Source organism: Raphanus sativus, chromosome 5, assembly GCF_000801105.2.
Source record: "Raphanus sativus cultivar WK10039 chromosome 5, ASM80110v3, whole genome shotgun sequence".
Classification (NCBI taxonomy): domain Eukaryota; kingdom Viridiplantae; phylum Streptophyta; class Magnoliopsida; order Brassicales; family Brassicaceae; genus Raphanus; species Raphanus sativus.
In genome coordinates this window covers 24,355,236-24,377,613 of record NC_079515.1, presented here as the reverse complement: position 1 = coordinate 24,377,613, position 22,378 = coordinate 24,355,236, and the positions used below count along the sequence as shown (strand labels likewise).

The following is a 22,378-nucleotide window of genomic DNA, read 5'->3' as shown; positions in this document are numbered from 1 at the left end:
TATTACATAATTGTTAGTATAGCATTTTAAAACAAATTTTTTATTTATTACTTTAAATAGTAATAGTATGTGATTTTAATCGTCTATTATATCACAGTGTATCATATAAAAATCTAATATTTATAACTAATTGGATTTATATTATAAAAGTTTTATACTAACAATTTATAAATAAAATATTGTATATTTTATTTATATGATATATAAATTGATTTTGATGTGTGATTTTTATTTTATTATTTTTATTAATAAATATTGAAAAATATAAAAATGTTAACAAAAAATCTATAAAGGAATTTATTTTGGATAAGATTCATTCTATTAAAGAAATCTATTGTTTAAATTAGGAAAGACATTAAATACTTAAATCTATCATTTAAATAAGGAAAAAACAAAATTCTCTACTATCTTTGTTACCAAACAAAATTTTTTTTTTAAAGACTCTTATCCCTATTACCAAACAAAAGCTTAAAGTACTTCTACTTTAATAAGATAGATTTTAAGTCTGCATCAATCATCGTTTTTGTTATATAAGTCTATAACATGTGTTTCTTATGATCCATTTGCTTTCTACTCTTTCTGTTTTCGTCATGCATTACACAAGACTGTAATTAGTGGAAGAAGTTTAGTAGTTTTTCTCAATCAATTATCGTGTGGAAATCATATCTGCCCCCTCTATTTCTCTTCCAAACATCAATTTCAACACGAGAATAGAAATGGGAATAGAAAGGAAGACTTCTTAAATAATTTTTTTTGAACTGACTTCTAAGAGTATATTCGGACAGGAAAACGGCTTGTCAATGAAAGAATAGCAGAATCTCTTAGGTAAATTATAAATTCTATTAAAGAAATTTCAAGCAAGATCTTTCAAAAACAATTTTCAAGCACGATCACCATGTGCTATTTATTCTTAGCTTTGGACAAAATGGTATCTATTCTTGATAGAGACCTTAACAAGACTTTTTGTTAAAGCATGCATGCACAGTCCACTATATGTATTTTGAGTTTTCCTTCGCAGAGTAATCTTTTTGGTGGTCCTATCGCCAGAGCATACATTTGTTATATGTATGATAGGGTCAGTTTTGGACAAAGCATGATAAACACTTGTTTTTATCTCAAAATTTTAAAGATTTATATATATATTTGTTTCCAAATTATAACTTATATTAAATATTTATCTTAAATTATTTATGGATTTTCCGAATTTTATGACTAGTCTTTTGTATAAATGTATATAGTGAAAAATGTATATACATGGTGGTGATAAATAATAAGTTTAAAGGAAACTTAAGAAGTAGAATAGTTCTCTAATCTTCATTAACGTAGGCAATAGACTTATTTATACAAATACGTAATTTGTCTATCAAATTCTTTATATAACAGAATAGTAAACATAACTTATACATAACAGATTTAACCAAAAAAAATTATGCATAAAAATATTTTTCATAAGGGTTACGTCAAAATATTTTTTTGAGCAATCTCGTAATTTCTAAGATCTCCAAATATTATCACGTCCGGGAAATTTATATGTGGTAACACATGTGAAATTGGACAATCATCAGATAATTTTTATGGTGTTTATACTCCTCCATAGAGCCATCAATAACGTTTATACCTTAATGCGGTCATCAATTCCATGAATAATTCAATACTGTATCAATTGTGCACCTTCATCGTCTCATGCCACCAAGTAGACTGAACAATCGATTCCATGAAGAATTCAACACTGTAGTAGTTGTGCACCTTCGTCGTCTCATGCCACCAAGTAGACTGAACAAACCCATCTGATCCATGCTCAAAGTACTGCAACATATGGATCCGTATATATCCATCGGAATCATCAATCTTAAACATCTTCATGATCACCATCAGATTTATAGTAGATAGCTAATCACATGAAAATGTAGTCTTCTTTGTAGTATAAAACCACGTATTCTCTCTTTTTTCATAATGGATAAAAATAAAAGCATAATGTAAAACCCTAAAAACCGAGAACATTTAAAAAAAAATCTGTTAAAAGAAATACGATGAAGAAAGAAATCATATATGAAATAAAACCCTTACCTAATGAAACTCAAAGCAGCTATCTTAAAAAAAAAAATTCCATTGAACAAGAGTTCGAGAAAACAAGGTCTAAAAAAAGAAGTAAAATAAAAATCGATTAGATATACATAACCTTTTAGGATTAGTGTCGAAAAATCCGATACCATAATAAGTTTGGAGTAAACCTTTAAAGTGTAATATTTTTTCTCATCTTATTAACTTATTCAATATGTCGATTCATACAAAATACATAACTTGTTTATCAAGCTTTTTACATAATAGAATATGAAATATAAAGCATCAATGAAGTCTATTCAAATGATGAAGAAATGAACTATGAGCCTCCAAGACAAGAAATGCCACAGAATTGTGTAACTTCACATCTTGGTTCCATCGTATTTTGTAGACACTGGTTTTGAGGATATATATTAGAAAAATATAGCTTTTAGAAAATATATTCTCTGATGTGTTTCTAAACCTCCGATTCAACCACTAAAGGGTAATGGGAGAACTTTTCTTTCATTTATTCAGTGTTCTTATATTTTCTTTTCATTCACTGAAAATGAAAATTTTATTGAATGAGTCAAAAATGAACTACTATATGAAAGTTAATTAACTGTGTCAAAAAAGAAAATAAAATTTTCACACAAAATATATTCTATATTATTTTAATTTGAAGCTGAAGATGTAAGAGCATCTCCAATGGTGTTACCCACCATTGGAATCCTTAGGATTAGAATATTGTTTTTTTTCTTTTTCTGAATAGTTAAGGATTCTAACCATAATTATATCTCCAATGGTGTTATCTATCATGGAGTTCTTAGATTTTTTTTTTTTAATTGAATCTTAGAGCTTTGGAATTTTTATATGTGTATATGTATATGTGTACATCTATGAACTCTATGAAACTATGATCATTAATCTCAATCAACAAAACCGAAATACAAAGCAAATGCATAGATGAAATCGAAGTAGAAGATTGTTTTGCTCACCCATTGTTCTCGTGTCAGGCGAGAGAATCTTGTAACTGCTCTTTATCTCTCTCTTGGTGTGCTCAGGAATCGACGTCATGGAGGTTGAAGAAGAATCTTGTAAACTGCTCTTTATCTTGTAACTGCTCTTTATCTCTCTCTTGGTGTGCTTAAGAATCAAGTTCACTGGTTCCTACTATATAAGCAACACTAACTATATAAGAGCATCATTATCCCTAGCACTCCTAATGGAGTGCTTAATCAATTTTTAATAATAAATAGATGTTAAGCACTTTATTTAAGAAATCTCTAATTTTTTATCCTCTAATGCAAGCATCTTGTTTAGTGATTCTTAAAAAAAAAATAACACAAATTCACCATTTAAACAAAATGTCCAAGACACAAGACTAAACTACAATCTTACAAGACTTGAATATGCACGAACCTGAATCATTAACCAAGAGGCAACACAGGATGATGCAGCCTAGAACCATAGAGTGAGCAACAACTCAGCAAAACATATGTATGTAAGCAAGAGAATATATGAAAGTGGCTGTGAATCATTACCTTGATAGCTGCATCCACCATTGCTTGCACTCTTGTCTTTGAACCCTTGACAATCTTTAGCATCTCAGGCTCCATTTCCTGTCAGACATCACATTTATAAGCTAGTTCAAGTTAATCAGAAGGTAGAGTTTTCGTTTGCAAGCAATGTTGATCCCATTACCTTCTCATCTAAAGCATGCTGTAACGCAAGTGCTCGTTGAATCTCAGATTCACGTCCTTTGCTACAATTTACGATACATGGCTGATTAGTCTGATGTGGGCTACTACTAATGTTGGTTGATACTTTACCATGGAGAATAGGAGCAATCATATCACCCTGTCAAGAATCGATGTGTTAGCCATAGAATATACAGAGTATATACTAGTAAATTCCATCTTCCCCTTTACCTGGTTCAGAGATTGATTCAAAACTCAAATCCTAATTAATTAAAACACAAAGAGAGTCGAGAGATTCATGGAGAGCGAGAGAAACGAGGAGAGATCATCTTCTTCGATCGATTCCTTCGAGGAGAGATCATCTCGAGGACAGATCACGACGACGACGGATTCACGGAGGCGATGAGGAGAGCGAACGACACGCGGAGAGTACCGTCGATTTCATCGACGATGGACACGAGATAGAGGCGGACGGACTCCGTCGATTTGATCGTTTTTCCTGAGAGAGAGAAAGAGACGGGATGAGGTGAATGCGAGACACGTGTCCCTTAAGCCACTCCTTTTGTGGTGCTTAATTAAGCGTCGTATCTTGCCTAATTACATCATTTTCTTATTTTTTAAAATCATAAAAACATTAAGCACCTCTTTAAGCGTCTCCGTTAATGGTGCTCTAAGTTCACTGGTTCCTACTATATAAGCAACACTAACTATATAAGAATCAAGTTCACTGGTAAAATGATGGGGATTACCGAGAATGATTCCTTGGGCGCCTCTGTAGTAAAAGCTCGTCAGTGTTCTAAACCGTTCCTGTCCCACTACAAGAACAAAACCGAGAATGTTACATTAGTTTCCGTTACGAAAGAAAATAAATAATCTTTAAGTGCAGAATCACCAATAATCAATTCTTCAGACAAGATCCTAAGTAATATTAAAGAACGTGTGATCATTAAACAGAGAATGTCCAACACAAAAGCAGACAGATGATAATCAAATTCAAGCTCAGTCATATATAATGTGAACTACTGTTTGATTAAACGACACATAAAAGTACAAAGCTAACATCTTTTCTGGGTAGAAACCCACGAGATATCAAATTGCAGAGAAAGAAGCTTTGAATGATTTTACGAAAAAAGAAGCAGAGAAAAACGCAGAAAAAGAAACCCACGAGATATCCCATTCTCTTACAAAAAAAAGAAGAAGCTTTGAATGATCTTTCTCTCTCTCTCTCACCCAGATACTTTCTCGATCTGTAATTGCAGAGAAAGAAAAAAAACAAGGTAGAAACCCACAAGATATCAAATCAACAACTACAAAAAGGTGATTCCTTTTGATAAAAAATATGAATCTATTTTAGCTGTCTGTAGTGCTAATGATGATGATGATAGATGATGCTTATCGTTAATGATTACGTGACTCTCCCTTTGGAATCAACAATTACCTCCTTCACCGTGACTCTCCCTTTGGAAAAACTCCAAGCTCCGGTTCCATTGACGATTGAATCCGCGCACAAGAAAGGAGCCGGAAGTACTAAGAACGGTCGTGATTCTCCTTGTCAAATACTCGGCGTCAAGATTTACGGCGATCAAGTCGCTAAACCAGGGGCCATCATCGTTCGTCAACGAGTCGCCTTTCCTTCCGCCGTTTGGTTTTTTTTTTTCCTAGCGAATCTGAATGATTTTTTTTTTAACACAACCTTTCGCCTCACCAATCGGAAGCTGCCAACACATTAAGGACTTAGTCCTTAATATCCTTAACTAAGGATTGATCCTTAGGTTATCCCAAATATTATATATTTTTTTAATCAGTTTGCCTAAGAATTTGAGCTAAGAAATGCCTAATATCCCCCGTTGGAGATGCTCTAATAATCCACAATCCCCTATGACTTTGATGTCTCTATTTAAGGTTTAAATGGTGACAAATGAAATTAAAAAGAATAGTCAATTCCTATTCATTCCTTAAAAACTACATCATTTATGAAAAACATTTGATACATATGATTTCTTATCACTCTTTAATTTTTGGGTTTAAGGAAATATAGAACAAAAACATTTGTTATCAAAATTAATATTGAATGAAAGTAATAAATATTTATTTTCAATACTTTTTTCTTTGTACACATTTTTCTACTTGTTGTTTTCTACTCATTCATATTTTTATTTTAACAGTCACTGAGTTAGAACCATAATCAGACAATGTTGGTATCAGCACTATGTGAAAAGGTAATCCACTTTCCTCAACCACAACCTCAGATTTCCATTATTTTCATTCATGATAAGAGTTGACTCTTAATTAAACAATAATTATTTTTAATTACTACTATTTCCTTACTTAAATATTCAAAGTTTGGGAATGATGTATTTGGTTTTGGTAGCCCATCCACTAAAGATTCACAACTTTCTCGTGGCAATGATCCCCAACAAGCTAGCAACAGCCACTTAAGTTTAAAACTTGAATTGGTCTCCCTAACCACATATCTATATAAGAGTTTCTAGAAAAGGCTATATGAATCACTCTAGAAGTAGAGGATAATGATCGTAAAAATGTCATTAATTTGGATGGGGGTTACAGTATTAAGCATAATTGACCCACTAATTAACTAACATGTGATGATTACTGTTACAGTTGGAGCTATATGATTATGCTTAAGTGTGTCTCTTCCTTTTCATCCTTTATCGTGAGTGATAATAGATTTATAGTAGTAATAGAGTACAATACTGATCGTATGACGTCACTAATTTGGATGGGGGTTACAGTATTAAGCATAATTAATCCCCTAGTTAATTAACATGTGATGGTTACTGTTACAGTTGCAGTTATATGATTATGCTTAAGTGTGCCTCTTTGATGTAGCGGAAACTTTAAAAGATAGAACTAGAGATTCGGTGATTCTGAGAATACTCGGAAAACTAGGATAATCACAAAGATCTTATTTAGTCTAAGAATGCCTAAGATCGATGTCTTCTTAAATTCGTTGAGATCACCAATGATCTACCGAAAACAAGGAACAAATAGAAATCTCTTAACTTTTATTAATCAAATCAAAACTGAATACAACCATAAACATAGACGGCTATATATAATAAAACCATAAAACCCTAAAACATTAAAGATAATTATCTAAATAATTAATAAAATCAATAATAAGATATTTAGAATATTTCTAAATATCTATCTACATCATTTTCTCCGGGTTGGAGAAGATTCGTCCCTGAATCTTTAACTGTAGTCTCCTGTTAACTTTGTTCTTCTATTCCATATGTAAAATCCTTCAAGCCATCGAATATCTTGATCCTCTGTGTAAAACCCTTTTGTTTGCCAAGAAACAATTACCGCACGTTGCACAATCAATTGACTCCTCCCCCTTTTGAACTTCATAGCAAATTTGTACAAAAATTCCAACAAGTCTTCAATCAACGCCATATGGTGTTCCAAGTGTAGACCAATTATCATCTTCAAACCTTAGATATTTGACCTTTAACAACACCCAAAAGATTTCTCACGTGCTTGTTTGTTGACTTGAAAGCATCTTTTCTGAATACAAAATCAATACGCTCGCCAATCATCATGTCCTCATCATATCGATCATAGATGGCAGGACCAATTATTTCTTTGTAAATAATAACTTCACTTTCCACGAACAAAGTATCCATAATCCAAAATCCAGTTTTGATTAAGAAATCAAAACACCGGCTCTGATACCACCTGATGTAGCGGAAGCTTTAAAAGATAGAACTAGAGATCCGTTGATTCTAAGAATACCCAGAAAACTAGGATAATCACAAAGATCTTATTTAGTCTAAGAATGTCTAAGATCGATGTCTTCTTAAATTCGTTGAGATCACCAATGATCTACCGAAAACAAGGAACAAAGAGAAATCTCTTAACTTTTATTAATCAAATCAAAACTGAATACAACCATAAACATAGACGGCTATATATAATAAAATCATAAAACCCTAAAACATTAAAAATAATTATCTAAATAATTAATAAAATCAATAATAAGATATTTAGAATATTTCCAAATATCCATCTACATCACTCTTCCATTTTTCCTTTCTCACGAGTGATTATAGACTTAAAGTAGTAATATAGTACAATATTGATCGTGTAATGTGGTGGTAGTGGTTAACAACACCATTAATAGATGAGATGATAGTGATAAAAAAAAAATTCAAACATGGCGGCAAAATCTTTTTGTTATTGCTGAATTTTATGTATGATCTTAAGAAGATACGTAAGGGAACTCAGAAATGATGATAAATCAATTAGTAATCCTAACTATTTTGGGTAATATATATCTACCTAACTATGGATTCTTTTTTTTTTTTGCTCAATCATGGAGTTGAGATTGATTTTGAAGTAATTAAAGAATGAAAATTGTTATTTTACGAAGTTTAAATAGTTTTACTGGTCGTGTTTTTCCTCCAACGAGACTTCAGAAACAAATGATTCAAACGTTGCTTAAGAGGAAATTAATCAAGTTAAAAGGTAGTTGTATTATTGTATTAACATTTATAATAAAAACTGCAGGAGTTTACAAGGGTTTCTCTTTGTAGACATTAGGATCAGATCCTAGAGGCCTACAAAGGGTTTCTCCAGAATCTTCTGGACCAAAGTTTTGGTAATTTGGAATCATGTGAATGAGAAGTTTTGTGTGATGGCTTTAAGTTTTAACTCTCTACTCTTAAAAGCTATCTTGGTGGTTGCCAAGAGGGAATCTACACTACAGGCATCAAATCTATATGATATATAGATTCTTCAGGATCCATAAGATTTTCGTATAATATTTGCACAGCGACAAATCCATGTTAAGCTTCTTTTGAGGTAGGAGTAGGACTAAGAGCACTTCCATGAAGATAGATATTTAACAATGATTTTTAATTTTATAGTTTAAAAATGTAAAGAGTGATGTCTCAAATGAGATAATGTTAGAACTCTATCAGATATTTAATTTATAAATGATGTTTTATCATCGGTTTTGGTCTTTTAAAAATCACAATAGTGAAATTATCTTAAATCTATATATAAAGAAATTGACAGCCTCTTATTAGTTTTTTATTCGGTGAGTTTGCTCTAAGATCTAATTAGGAGTTGTGACTTTATATCTTTTGATATACAATTACGCAAAGTAAAGTTTGTTTGTGACTGTAATTATTTTATTTTGGTTCTAGGTTTGAGTATATTTTATGAGTTTTTTATTAAACTTTTAAAAGTTAGTTATTTTATATTTTACAGACATATTTTTTGAAGCTTTAATAATCTTTTACTCATGATTGGAAAATGTTTGTATTTTAGAGAAAAAAGTAGTTGTACTTTAGTTTTGTTTCACTTTTGGTTGGAGTATAAAATTATTTATTGTCTTTTTAGCTCAAAGTTGTTGAACAAAAATCACATATGGTCATCAAATCTCTAGTGTTCCAAAAAGAAAAATCATCAAATATCTCTGATTTAGTTCATTCAAGATCATAGAACACTTCGATTAAATTTGATCTAATTCTAACTCTCGTAAACTTTGGAGTTAATAGGAATTTCAACTTCATTTATGAGACTCGTGAGGTCCACAAAGCACATAAATTACAATCTGAAAGGGTGAGCGATTGGAAAAAGATGTGTACCACATCACACCGAGATTTGTACTTATCTGAGCGTAATCAAAACTTCACTATCATTATACTTCCATGTATCTGCTGTATAAACTTTAGTACTAAAACTATAGCTATAGGCGTAAGAAGAAGAATCGTGTGAAATTAAATGTGAATCTTTTTATGTACGCATTTATTAAAGAACCAGAGTAGTAGCTAAGTTCTTACGTACGTGTCTTCTTTTGTCAACTTAACTTGTCTTTTTCGTGGTTAATTCCTTTGAGAGAATCTTGAAGCACTAAACAAGAAGAGTCAACATAGCGAATGTTATCCATTATAAAAAGAACCAAGATTGCTTCTCCACAAACACATTACACATCAACAATCCTCTCTCTCTCAGACACTCACTCTATCTCTCAATCATCAATACAAAAAGTTATGGAGCAGAGCAAGAACGATATAGAGTCATACGATGATCAACAAAAATGGGTTCTTGATTCTTCTCTCGATAGTAGAGGAGAGATTCCTGTTCGGGCTAGAACCGGAGCTTGGAAAGCTGCACTCTTCATCATTGGTTTGTATATAAACTTTGTGTAGAGACTCTTTGTATAAAATATTTACAATATAATCTTATTGTTTGATATATATGTATATGCAGCAATCGAGTTCAGTGAGAGGCTAAGTTACTTTGGGATCTCGACGAGCTTAGTGGTCTACTTAACGACCATTCTTCACCAAGATCTTAAGATGGCAGTAAGAAATGCAAACTACTGGTCTGGTGTCACCACTTTAATGCCTCTTCTAGGAGGCTTCGTCGCCGATGCTTATATCGGCCGTTATGCCACTGTCCTACTTGCAACCATCATCTACCTTATGGTAATATCTTGTACTCGAAAATCTGATACTCAGTTCAATATTTAAGATACAAACCTTAGTTATTTATTTATTTTGTTGAAAACCTTATTTATATACATTTTCTAGTTGTTTTGGTGTGGGCCTTTTATATATAGTAGCATCTCTTGCATACATATATTCTCATAACCGGTCCAATAATACTCCAAATGTTAAAAGTGTTATTGATATTTTATATCCAAACTGTCTGTTAGCATGTGCGTGCTACCGATGGATTCGAACAAAACTTACGGTTTTAAAATATTTGGGACCCTTGTTTTAAATTTTTCTGATAATATATATTTTTCACGAAGTTTTTAATTATTTTTGCGAGTGTCACGTTCTAATTATATACGTTGTTTATGTTATATAATTTGATATCAGTCAAAGCTTGATGGTTTGTTTCTCTTGTTCTCTTATGTTTCTGATAATACATATTTGATAAGTTTTTGAGTTTTTCTGAGACGGTCGCGTTTCAAATATGTACCTTGTTTATAGTATTATATTTAATTTCAGATCAGTCAAAACTTGATGGTTTGTTTCTTCTATTTTCTTATCTTTGTTGATATTTTTTTTTTCAATGTACAGGGTTTGATTCTGTTAACATTGTCTTGGTTTATACCGGGATTGAAACCTTGTCATGAAGAAGTGTGCGTTGAGCCAAGGAGAGCCCACGAAATAGCCTTCTTCATCGCAATATACTTAATCTCCATAGGCACTGGAGGTCACAAGCCATCCCTTGAGAGCTTTGGAGCTGACCAATTCGAAGACGACCATCCTGAAGAGCGGAAAATGAAAATGTCTTACTTTAACTGGTGGAGCGCCGGTCTATGCGCTGGTGTTTTAACCGCGGTGACTATAGTCGTCTATATAGAGGACCATATTGGTTGGGGTGTGGCTGGTATCATACTCACCGTAGTCATGGCTACATCGCTTTTGGTCTTCCTTATTGGTAAACCGTTCTATCGTTATCGTCCACCTTCTGGTAGCCCCTTGACACCGATGTTGCAAGTCTTTGTTGCTGCCATTGCCAAAAGACATCTTCCTCGTCCTAATGATTCTTCTCTTCTTCATGAGTTGTCTAGAGAAGAGTATACTAAAGGACGGCTTCTTTCCCGCACAGAAAACCTTAAGTAAGTTTACAAGTTACAATTTTCTTTTTTTAGCAAAAAAAAGTTACAATTTTTTTCTCAAATAAGGTTACAAGTTACAACTATATTCTATATATATGTTCAATTCTGGTTTTGGTTCGGTTTTGGTTATTGAATAGCAATACATAGTAAACAAAGTAAAATCTAATATAATTTACGGATTTGTTACATCTCTATTTGAATTCAGTTTTTTTTTCAAAACACAAATCTAGTTTTTGTTAAAAACGTTTAGGATTTTTTTTTGGGTTGAATCGGTTGAATTATTCATAGTTGGTTCAGAAAGAATAAACGATGCAACTGCCTCAAAGCCCAATCTGATGTCTCCATATAATAAAAAATTAGAGCCCTGGTTTATATATATGATTTGTAAGTTTTTTACCTATTTAAAAAAATTGATTAAAAATGCCCAAGAATCATTCAGATGTAAATGGTTTTGTTTTCATCACAATTTTATTTTAAAAGTATTACTTATAAAGTTATAAATATTATTTAAACATATAACTTAATGGCACAAAATTTTAACTTTCAAGCTTTTGAGGATTGGGATTTGTTTTTATTTTTAATTGTTTACTGGGTGTTTTCCTGCACCATGTGCAGTGATGAATTTTTTAAAGTTAAATTTTATATTTAAAAATATAATTTATTAATATTATATATTTTATTATGTTTGACCAATAATTAATATAAATATCATTTAATTAAGCATAAAATTAAGAGAACATAATTTTTTATATTTTAAATTATATTTAAGAATATATATGTATCTATAAAGAGTTAAAATCTTAGATAAAAAATTATTTATTTTTTTTGGTTAAAAATTATTTATTTGTAGATATCTAAAAGAAACTAATGATATTACGATTAAAATTTTTCTTTTTTTAAATCAGAAAATTTTAGCTAATAAAAATTGTATAATTATATAATATTTCGAAATTCAGTATGTCATATTTGAATATATTTATTGTAATGATGATTTATGAGTTATTACCATATTCTACAAAGTTTACCAAAAATATAAATCAATACTAAATGTAATATATGAGTTATTGTCATATTCTAAAAAGATTTCCAAAAATATATATCATTATTAAATATAATTGTCCATGTCATATTTAACCATATGACATGTCATCAATCTTGATAGTCATGTCACAATTTTTTTTTGTAAAAACGATTATACAGAGGACATGTGGCAAATCACTTCGCAAATATAGACTAGAGAATCAGGATTAAAAACTTAATTTTCAACTATAACAAGTTTTTTGCATCCATACATGGAACTAATTCCTATACGATTTGCAGATTTTTAGACAAAGCAGCCATTATCAAAAATCGAGGAATCGAGAATGCTATGGTCGAGAAGGAGGGTCCATGGAAACTAGCAACGGTAACAAAAGTAGAAGAACTAAAGCTACTCATCAACATGATTCCAATATGGTTCTTTACATTAGCCTTTGGCATATGTGCCACTCAAAGCACAACATTCTTCATCAAGCAAGCCATTATCATGGACCGACACATCGGTCACAACTTCATAGTTCCTCCATCTTCCATGTTTGCCCTCGTAGCTCTCTCCATGATCATCTCCGTAACAGTCTATGAAAAAACTCTCGTACCACTTTCGAGACGCATCACAGGAAAAGAAAGGGGTATTAGCATTCTACAACGAATCGGAACCGGTATGGTTTTCTCCTTACTCGCCATGATAATTGCTGCTTTGGTAGAGAGAAAAAGATTGGATTATACTAAGCAACATTACGTGCCCATGAATGCTATATGGTTAGCTCCTCAATTCATAGTTATAGGTATAGCGGACGCTTTTACCCTTGTGGGTCTTCAAGAATATTTCTATGACCAAGTTCCTGATTCTATGAGAAGTTTAGGCATAGGACTTTACCTTAGTGTGGTTGGTGCGGCTAGCTTTGTTAACAATCTTTTGATGGCGGTGACTGATCGTTTGGCTGAAAAAATCTCCGGAAAGAGCTTGTTCGGGAAAGATCTTAATAGCAGCCGCTTGGACCGGTTTTACTGGACGATAGCCACTTTGACCGCTGCAAATATATGCTTCTTTGTATTTGTGGCCAGAAGGTATACTTACAAGAGTGTGCAATCAAGTGTGGTTGTTGCTGACGGTGGCGATGATGTTGAGACACCTTCGACGCCTAATACGTCGAAGTATACGTAACATCGCTATATGGTTGGTCATACGATCATCATTTTATGTTTTTTTTCGTTGTACTTTTGTTGGTTTTATATGGATTTATCGACTCATCAAATTGTGGACATGAAAACCAAACAAATCTAAATTAATCAACGCTGACTAATGTTAGAGAACGCACATCAATCAACACAGTCAAATGCACATACGATCCTGCAAAAATAAATCCTAGACTATAACTTGTTTGCTACGATTTTAGCAAAAAAAAGCTTGTTTGCTACGACTGCAAAAGAGCAACGACTGACTTTTTGGTTCATGGGCTTTAACTCTTTATCTTTGCCCCAAGAGAGATTGGTATCCATGAATATAATAAGAACAGTGTGTCATGAAAAACGATATCTAAAGTTTATATACTCAACCAACAGACAAAACTATTCGATCTGGTAGAAAAAGAAACACAAAATATGAACCAACATGCCCACAGATCATTCAAACAGCACATTCGATCGTAAAAGTGGGCAATACCGAGAGGTGTCTAAAGCCCAATGGGTTTCTGAAAAAAGGAAATATATTATAGCTCAATTCGTAAACCAATGTAACCAAATACTAATTCGGTACAGTTTGTGACGGCCGGTTTATTATCTATCTCTCTATCGTCGATCGTCTTTCTCAAATTTTTTCATCTCAGACCAGAATTCGAACATCGCCGTGAATGGCATCGTGCTCAACAATTAGCGGTAACGCTTTCCGGTGTTACTCTGAAACGCTGCGTTCTGCTCCTCGACAACAACAACAATGCGGCCGCGTAACAATGCCTAATCATTCCTCTCTCTTCTCCTTTAACTCCTCCCCCATCATCGCTCAGGTAGCAACCACAGTTCTCGAGAGTCTATCCTTTTCGATAATATTTCATTTTGATTTCGAATTATATAGACTCTGGGTGCTTCTCCTTCTCGGCGGAGTATTCCGGTAAGAGCGAAAATGGCGGCGTCGGAAGGCTCGATTAAAGGAAGCAATAGGATGCTGGTAAATTTTATCTGGAATTAATCATAGTTTTTTGTTTCTTTATATTAATAAATGAACGAAAGTTTTTTGAAGAATGAATAAACTATAATATGTAGAAGGTGAGAGAACCAACCAATTAACTGATTCTCAATTGTTTTCTAAATTTAACACTGTATTTGGAGCCAGTCAATCACTATGTGAATGCTCTTCTTACAACTCTCTCCATGAGGACTAATGAAAGTCTTAAATCTCCGTAGTTGTATAAAATAATGAATTAATATATAACCTTTTTATTTCAAAAGTGAAAAGTTGGATTGATTCTTGTTTTTTTTTTGTTATTGCAGGTATTCGTGCCACCACATCCTTTGATCAAACACTGGATCTCTGTCCTGAGAAACGACCAAACTCCTTGTCCCATTTTCAGTGAGTATTATAAGATTAGTAGTGTTTGAGAGAGTGTTAGTGCAGATTCTAACTACCCCTGTTAGGATGAGTATTTGAGAGACATGTTTTCTTTTTTGTACAGTGAAAAGTATTGTGTCTTTATTTTGAAAATCTGACTCTTCTTTTAGGGAGTGCAATCGCTGAACTAGGGAGACTATTGATGTATGAAGCATCTCGAGAGTGGCTGGTGCGTGTTATGTTTCTGACTAAAGTTTCACATCTCTCTCTCTTTTTGTTATGTTTGTTTTTTTTTCTTTTTCTTCATCTTTTTCCCCTATGTGATGGATGTGTAAAGCCAACTGTTGTTGGAGAAATCATGTCTCCAATGGGTGCTGCTGCTTCTGTTGAATTCATTGATCCTAGAGAGCCTATAGCGGTTTGTCTCTTCCCTAAACTCTTTTTTTTTTTCTTCTCAATCCATAAAAGTTAAAAGTCATTTCTTGTTCTTGCGCTTTTGTCTCTGGTGTAGGTTGTTCCGATTTTAAGAGCTGGTCTTGCTCTTGCAGAACACGCATCAACAGTTTTGCCTGCAAATAAAATATATCACTTAGGTAAAATATACCATCTCTTGCTTGCCTGAAGATAAGAAACGTTTAATCTAATAAGCTTATGATGTCCTTTCTTACCCCAGGAATAAGTCGGGACGAGGAAACACTTTTGCCTTCGGTGTACCTCAACAAGTAAGAACTTCTCCACATCATTATTATGTAGTATGTACTGAATCGTTTATGGGGGGGACAGCTTTGATACGTGTTCTTCTTCAGGTTGCCTGATGAATTTCCCGACAACTCGAGAGTCTTTTTGGTGGATCCAATGCTTGCTACAGGTAAGAAATATAGATCGTAGTAGAACAAGTGTAGTTAGTGTTTTGATGTGCCTCAGATATAATACCGAATGTTTCATAACTAGAAGTGTAGCTTTCTCTATGCGTGTGACAAGATTGGGTTTACTTGTATAACAGGCGGTACCATAATTGCGGCGATGGATCTGTTGAAGGAACGTGGTTTGTCTGTTCAGCAAATCAAAGTTGTACGCATATTACAAACATGAAGTAGCTTGTTGGCTACTGAAGAACATTCTTCAGCTATATATATATTGCTTTATCCGTATCTCCATGTTTACAGATTTGTGCGGTTGCTGCACCTCCTGCCCTATCTAAGCTTAACGAGAAGTATCCCGGGTATGTCAATACCGAAAATATTTGACTCTTCTTTAACTTGTTTGAAAAATTTGGCGGGAATTTTTAGTACTAAACCGTTCGTTTGCAACGTTCCAGGCTTCATGTGTATACTGGAATTATTGATCCTGAAGTCAATGAAAAGGGGTAAGTTATGAAAGTTACTGGATTCTTGATTTCTGTAAGAAAACTAGCGTATGGTATGGAGTTACAATGTTCTTGGTACCTTTATTAATGGGATTAGGTTCATAATCCCTGGGCTTGGAGACCCTGGAGACCGCAGTTTCGGGACATGAAAACAAGTCGGAGGTTTTGGTTAAGCTTTTGATGAAGTGATGATTCTTGTGTGAGTTCTCTAAATTTACAGTTGACAAATCACTAGATTTGATGTTTTTTTTTTGGTTTCTTGTCATTGTTTATTGATCTAAATCTCAGGTTTGGTGAAAGGTCTATGATATGTAAGAGATCACATTGGAGAATATGAGTTCCTGAATATTAAGAAAACAAAAGAAGAAACTTGTAAACACCAGTTTTGCTTCGTCCAGATTTGTATGTGTATCATTGTCATCTGCTAGTGAAACAAACAACTTTGTCAACAAAACTACTCTTTGAAAGAAAATTAAACATTATAATCTTGTAATTAGGATGGAGCTAACTTGTTTATTTCATTTATATGTTCCATGTTCTGTGAGTCTGTGACAAATAAGCGCAAACTAATGAAGTTTAAAAGAAGGAAAAAAAACGACTCTGTTATGCGGTTCAGATCATTCGATTTTAGCTGGAACCGTAGTATTTCAATTTTTTACGTTCTCATTCGGATTACTAATAAACCGAAACTATCATGTGTTCAGCTCAGTTCGGTTCGATTACATACGAAGGGTAGAACAGTCTTTAACGTTCCTTTTCATATAACCAAAAAAACCCTAACAGCCCATGACTATAAATAACATAAATTGCTTCTCAGTCTATTTTTCCACGCCGCCGCACTGCTCTCTCCGATTAGATTATTCTTCTGCTCAGGTTATCTTCTTAGGCTCTTAATCTTCTTAATCTCCTCATTCCAGTTATTTTCTCCGTGAAACTATCGGAATCATTGTTCTGAAGTTGGTTTGTTTAGATTTATAGCTGTGCTGCATTCGTTTTCGTGTATAATTCTCCATTTTCATTTTTTTCGTTAAATGTTTATCTGACGATGTCTATTTTAGGACTTAGGAGCTTAAGCTTACTCTTCACTTCATTTTTTTCATCTGTTTCTAGCGAATCTTTCTCTGTTTGAAAACAAACTTCTATAGCTCATCAGACATTATTTTTTCTTATGTATCAGATCGATTTTTCCAAGCTAAGAAATCATGCAGAACGAGGAAGGAGTCGTCACCGAGCTTTACATTCCAAGGAAATGGTAAGCTCTTTTATTCTTTTTACACTATGTTGTTTGCTATTTTTGATTAATCTTTTAGCTGATTATTTTGGTTGACTAATTTTTGCAGCTCGGCCACAAACAGATTGATCACCTCAAAGGATCATGCCTCTGTTCAGCTTAACATTGGTCATCTTGACGCCGATGGTATCTACACTGGCCAGTTCACCACTCTCGCTCTCTGCGGCTTTGTCCGTGCTCAGGTTTGTTATAGCTCTTCTTCTAATTCTAGTATTGATCTTTGGGAATTGTTTTAGCGAAGTGTGTGGTTATTGTGTTTGTCTAGTAACCGTTTGGACTGAAATTGCAGGGAGACGCAGACAGTGGCGTTGACAGGCTCTGGCAGAAGAAGAAGTCGAAGCCAAACAACAGTGAGAGATAGAGATTAATCTATAAGCTGCCCTCTCTTGTTGTTTTTGCCATGTTTCTTTGAATATTTTCTAGCTACGAACTCGCGTCTTTTTTTTTCTTTTTTTGCTGATCTATAAAAGATATTTTAAGTTTCGGTGCCAATTGAATCAGTTCTCTTGATTATACATTGATAACTGCCATCTCACTCAGCTTGATGATTATGCCACATGAACTTGATAACTTGAAATTGATTTGTGTTATACTCCCGGTTTTCTCCGTTTCTTGTGGTATATTTCATACTGATAAAAACAATGGTAAAATATACTTTTATACAAACAAAATAATTTCAAAATGATGTTCTTTTAAAACAGAGGAAATACATTAATAAAACCTGCTATTGAACTGTGTTGTATTATTATTATCAAATGAGAAAAGTGGTGGAAAAATAGTTTTCTCCATATTCAGAGGGAAATGGTTAAGCATTGAAATTTAACAAAAGACATCAAATTTCGCCATCCCAAAGCTCTTCAAGTGTCTTGTAAGGACTCATCGTCTCATGAACAAACGATGTACCTTGCACTAACCTAGCCTGCACAGTGAATACAACAACAAAACAATGTTTAGACTCTTCATTAGGATCGCAATTTGCAGAGGTAGTGTGGTTTTTTACTTGCCTGTTCAATCTTTGAGAACTTGTCAAACATTTCTTCTGGGATTGACCATCCCAATACATCGAAATTCTCCCTGATCCTCGCTTCCTTTGTGCTTTTGGGAAGCACGCTATGACCCATTTGAAGACCCCATCGAAGTGCGGTTTGCGCGGGAGACTTACCGAGTTCTTTAGCCACCGTTTCCAGGATCGGGCTCTTTAGAACATCTGCTTTCACCCATGTTGTTCCTGGAGAACCCAATGGTGAATATCCCTGCGACAATACACATGTAGGGGAAAAAATGAAGCTTTGACTATAATGAATTGGCCAATGTTAAGTGGTTCGAACTTACAGAGAGATGAATCCCTTTGGACTTGCAGAACTCATGTAGCTTATGTTGTTGCCACGAAGGGTGACATTCCACCTGGTTCACAGCTGGAGGAACGCGAGCAACCTCCACGAGATCCGAGAGTTTCTTTGTAGAGAAATTGCTTACCCCAATGGCTCGCGCCTTGCCTGAATCATACAGTGCTTCCATTGCTTTCCACGTGCTAGGAATATCGATAGGCATAATGTTCTCGGGCTTGAACTCAACAGAGCCTTTCTTCAACCGAACAGGCCAATGCATCTAGAATGAAAGACCCAATGAAGTATGACAAGGCATAATAACAGCTCCTAATCAAGAGATTCAACTCTTTCTCTAAGCTGGATTTAAAATAGATTTTAACAAACCTTTTGCAAACTTTTAGAAAAATAAACAAAAGCAGCATTTTTAATTTTTTTAAGAAGAAGCCATTGCTTACGAGATAGAGATCGACATAGTCAAGCTGCAAATCCTGTAGAGTTCTGTTCAATGCCTCAGGAACATCCGGTGGGTCGAGTTCAGTCAACCTGAGACTCACGGACAGAATCAAAAGCTAGAGGACAAGCAGACGCGAAAGGGGAAAAACTGAAAATGAGTAAAGCTATGAACAAAATACCAGATCTTTGATGTGATGAACAGCTTCTCACGCTTCACTACGCCATCTTCAATCAACTTCTTCAGAACTTTCCCAATCTGCAGTTGCAATAGGGCGCCTTGTCAATATCTCCATGAATCCAGTATATATAATATAAGCCAACACACTTTAAAGCTAGTTAAGAAGACAGTGTGTGTCCATTGTAAGATTACTTGTATATTAGCCAATCCTATAGTCCTATAAGGATGATCATATCATACTATACACTATAGTCCATGAGACCTAAAACACTATCACAGACTATAAGCTTAACAGATAAGTAAGGTTTAGAAAATAACACAAACTCAGATTGTTGAGGCATATAATGGATTTACCTCAGCTTCATTGCCATATCTTGAAGCACAATCAATATGCTGATACCCAATCTGCGAAACGAGAAAAGACAATTATACTATTGAAACGATTTTTCCAATTCAATCACTAAAAATCGTGAGACGAAACCTTCACAGCGGCGGCGACGGCGTCGCCGACGACGCCAGGAGCAGCCTGCCATGTCCCGAGACCGACGGATGGGATCGTTGCACCGGTGTTGAGTTCGAAGGATCGGATCTCGTTCGCCATTTTTCAGAGACTCGGAGCTTTTAGGATTGCGATTTTAGATCTGGGGTTTTCAGGGCTCAACCAGATTGATAGAGCGGGAAAATCGTGAGGTTTGTTCGTGCGATGGCCAAGGTTACATACACGTGGATGAATTCTAACGGTGCATATTCTAAGCTACGTATTACAGTGATCTCTTGCTTAGTTAGCCCTACTAATTACGACTGTTTAAAATTCAATGGAAATACCAAATAAATTACCTAAATTAAAACTAAAAATTTAAATTCGATTTGTAAGAAAATCGTGATAGTTCAGATATATTACCAAAACTCGGCCTGAACCGGAATAAGATCATAACATATTTTAAAAATTAAAATACGAAATCAAATCTGTGTAAAATGTTACAGATTCAAATAACTAAATATTTTGAATAAAAAATATTTGAGCAAATAAAATATTTTTTTGACAATTTTAAAAAGTAGAACTCAGTGATACTAACCGAACTTGAAGCCTTATACTACTCACACCATCTTGTCAGAATTCCGAAAAAAGCAAAATATCTAAACCATCGCTAATCAAAAAAACTTGAACCAAATCTGAGCGAATATTCGAGTGTTGATTGTGTTATCGCTAATTAAAACCTCATAAACAAAAAGCCAAAACAGAAAAATTTGGGAGCCACGTCAGACGCTACCTTATTCCACTAGCTCAAGAACTTAAAAGCAAGCTTAAAAAAAATTGTAAATGTCAAAAAGAAGAAAGACGGGGAGAAGGAGCTTAATAATCGAAACTAGAGCAATTTCGGAAACTCTTATCTTTAAGTGTCGATCATACATTGCACACAACAACAACAAATGCCGATAATCTTCTAGCGTTCGTAAAAGCTAGGGTTTCATAAAAAAAAAAGTGGCTACCATACTCTGCATCTGCTGTTCCCCGCCAAAATTCCAAAAATTAAAAGCTAGAGTTTCTTGCTGGCTCCTCAATTTCCTAGCTGATCCATCAGAATCGACTGAGATGAGCAAGATTATCGGAGGTCCAGGAACTGTGTGTGGTCTGATACTGAGAATCGGACAATTTCTTTCTGCTTCCGCATCAATGTCCGTTATGCTCACTGCGACGGAGTCCTATAACCGCACTGCTTTCCAGTATAGTTTTAGATTCTCTCTTTAACAACCTTTTGTATCCCTTAGCTGTCGGATTTTCAATCAGTACCCTGTTTGGTTGTTTCAGCTACTTGAGTGCTTCAATGTGTCTTCAAGCAACGTGGAGTTTCTGGCTTGCATGTGCTTATCTTTCTGCTCTGAAGTATAAGAAAGATCTCCAAACCCCAATCTTGGTTAGCTTATTCCTCGGTGGCGACTTGGTACGGTTTCTTTCCTAATGATAGCTGCTCCTTGCTGGACTCTCTATAAATGATTGAATTGTTTTTGTTGTTTGAAGCGCAGGTGACTGCAGTGTTATCTCTTGCAGCTGCATGTTCATCAGCAGGAGTTGTAGTTTTATACGCCAAAGATGTCGAGTGTTGCGATGTCCATGACCAGTTTTCATGTCTTAGGTATGGAGTTGCTGTGGCGCTTTCTTTCGTCACTTGGGTTCAAATTGCAGTTTCCTTTCATGTCTCATTTTGGATCTATGCTTCGGTTTAGTTTCTTCAAGTGTGAAGAAACAATTGTAAGCTGGCTAAGATGACATGTAACATTTAGCTTCATATGAAAACCATCATTGTTTTCTTAAGCTTATATCACAACTTCTAAATATTTCTCTGGCTTAACATTCAACACCTTATCTAACGATACTCATCAAACTTGATCTATATACGTTGACCACAAGAAACACAAAGATGTTACCTTAACCCAGCGGCTGGGTTCTAGGGGTTGGGAGCAAAGGCCCGAAACTCTGCAACTGGTCGCTTCCAGCGCTAGAAAATTTACACACATGTTGGGCTAGTTATCTTGTCAGCCTAAGGCATTGATAGTTCAGGTGGTCTCAAATAGCTACCTCAGCCCAGAACTATATGGGTCAAAGGTCCGGAATACCTAAAATTTAAAAGGTTGTTGTTGTTAACCTTGGTCACAGTGTCCAGCGCAAGACACACTACTGCCTCGAGCAGTTCAGTTTCCTTGGAAGTTTGGAACACACAATCTCTGTCGGTACGAGCTTCTTCTCTGATTTGTTTTCTTTGGTTACAAGAAAGACAGAAAAAGAGCACTATGTATGTGTCTTTGGTTGTGTTCAAAAAAAAAAGTATGT

At 34.4% G+C, this 22,378-nt stretch overlaps 7 protein-coding genes across 13 annotated transcripts in view; 5 read left to right on the top strand and 2 right to left on the bottom strand.

Annotated features, from left to right (window-relative positions):
- LOC108857383 (universal stress protein PHOS32) overlaps nucleotides 1–20,913 on the top strand; it is a 32,053-nt gene extending 11,140 nt beyond the window's left edge. The window contains exon 5 of the mRNA XM_057010337.1: nucleotides 20,904–20,913. The gene's annotated coding sequence lies outside the window, so the exon portion shown is untranslated. The remainder of the gene's footprint in view (nucleotides 1–20,903) is intronic.
- Nucleotides 1,437–5,529, bottom strand: LOC130512393 (protein ALWAYS EARLY 2-like). Of its 6 annotated transcripts, none has more exons than XM_057010336.1 (8): nucleotides 5,179–5,529; nucleotides 4,490–4,555; nucleotides 3,972–4,239; nucleotides 3,745–3,900; nucleotides 3,585–3,662; nucleotides 3,463–3,501; nucleotides 3,039–3,210; nucleotides 1,437–1,806 (listed from the first exon to the last, which is right to left on the bottom strand). In XM_057010336.1, the coding sequence occupies exons 4-8, from the start codon at nucleotides 3,892–3,894 to the stop codon at nucleotides 1,799–1,801; spliced, it is 447 nt and encodes a 148-aa protein (XP_056866316.1). In that variant the 5' UTR covers nucleotides 3,895–3,900; nucleotides 3,972–4,239; nucleotides 4,490–4,555; nucleotides 5,179–5,529; the 3' UTR covers nucleotides 1,437–1,798. The 6 variants fall into 6 exon arrangements, 5 of the variants coding, with proteins under 5 accessions (XP_056866316.1, XP_056866314.1, XP_056866313.1 ...); XM_057010334.1 differs by lacking the exon at nucleotides 1,437–1,806 and adding an exon at nucleotides 4,906–4,987 and having other exon boundaries at nucleotides 2,893–3,210; nucleotides 4,490–4,547; nucleotides 5,179–5,515; XM_057010333.1 differs by lacking the exon at nucleotides 1,437–1,806 and adding an exon at nucleotides 4,926–4,987 and having other exon boundaries at nucleotides 2,893–3,210; nucleotides 5,179–5,515.
- Nucleotides 9,650–13,643, top strand: LOC108859014 (protein NRT1/ PTR FAMILY 5.7). Its single transcript, XM_018632849.2, has 4 exons — nucleotides 9,650–9,899; nucleotides 9,984–10,201; nucleotides 10,805–11,349; nucleotides 12,670–13,643. The coding sequence occupies exons 1-4, from the start codon at nucleotides 9,650–9,652 to the stop codon at nucleotides 13,550–13,552; spliced, it is 1,896 nt and encodes a 631-aa protein (XP_018488351.2). The 3' UTR covers nucleotides 13,553–13,643.
- On the top strand, nucleotides 14,139–16,834 carry LOC108859278 (uracil phosphoribosyltransferase, chloroplastic). 2 transcript variants are annotated; one of them, XM_018633168.2, is made up of 13 exons: nucleotides 14,139–14,390; nucleotides 14,459–14,551; nucleotides 14,875–14,953; nucleotides 15,103–15,161; nucleotides 15,270–15,350; nucleotides 15,444–15,525; nucleotides 15,606–15,654; nucleotides 15,739–15,800; nucleotides 15,936–16,000; nucleotides 16,099–16,154; nucleotides 16,251–16,298; nucleotides 16,396–16,497; nucleotides 16,587–16,834. In XM_018633168.2, exons 1-12 carry the CDS (start codon nucleotides 14,238–14,240, stop codon nucleotides 16,445–16,447), a joined length of 879 nt encoding a protein of 292 aa, XP_018488670.1. In that variant the 5' UTR covers nucleotides 14,139–14,237; the 3' UTR covers nucleotides 16,448–16,497; nucleotides 16,587–16,834. The 2 variants fall into 2 exon arrangements, with proteins under 2 accessions (XP_018488670.1, XP_018488669.1); XM_018633167.2 differs by having other exon boundaries at nucleotides 14,140–14,390; nucleotides 15,936–16,003.
- Nucleotides 17,034–18,081, top strand: LOC108856860 (40S ribosomal protein S21-2). The gene is made up of 4 exons (XM_018630757.2): nucleotides 17,034–17,171; nucleotides 17,476–17,550; nucleotides 17,639–17,771; nucleotides 17,879–18,081. The coding sequence occupies exons 2-4, from the start codon at nucleotides 17,501–17,503 to the stop codon at nucleotides 17,948–17,950; spliced, it is 255 nt and encodes an 84-aa protein (XP_018486259.1). The 5' UTR covers nucleotides 17,034–17,171; nucleotides 17,476–17,500; the 3' UTR covers nucleotides 17,951–18,081.
- Nucleotides 18,227–20,289, bottom strand: LOC108856858 (aldo-keto reductase family 4 member C11). Its single transcript, XM_018630754.2, has 7 exons — nucleotides 20,030–20,289; nucleotides 19,903–19,953; nucleotides 19,550–19,626; nucleotides 19,373–19,460; nucleotides 18,922–19,197; nucleotides 18,594–18,842; nucleotides 18,227–18,508 (listed from the first exon to the last, which is right to left on the bottom strand). The coding sequence occupies exons 1-7, from the start codon at nucleotides 20,147–20,149 to the stop codon at nucleotides 18,422–18,424; spliced, it is 948 nt and encodes a 315-aa protein (XP_018486256.1). The 5' UTR covers nucleotides 20,150–20,289; the 3' UTR covers nucleotides 18,227–18,421.
- Nucleotides 20,914–20,923: 10 nt separating the features above from the next.
- On the top strand, nucleotides 20,924–21,841 carry LOC108856859 (CASP-like protein 5B2). Its single transcript, XM_018630756.2, has 3 exons — nucleotides 20,924–21,273; nucleotides 21,359–21,491; nucleotides 21,574–21,841. The coding sequence occupies exons 1-3, from the start codon at nucleotides 21,143–21,145 to the stop codon at nucleotides 21,772–21,774; spliced, it is 465 nt and encodes a 154-aa protein (XP_018486258.1). The 5' UTR covers nucleotides 20,924–21,142; the 3' UTR covers nucleotides 21,775–21,841.
- The last annotated feature ends 537 nt before the right edge of the window (nucleotides 21,842–22,378 follow it).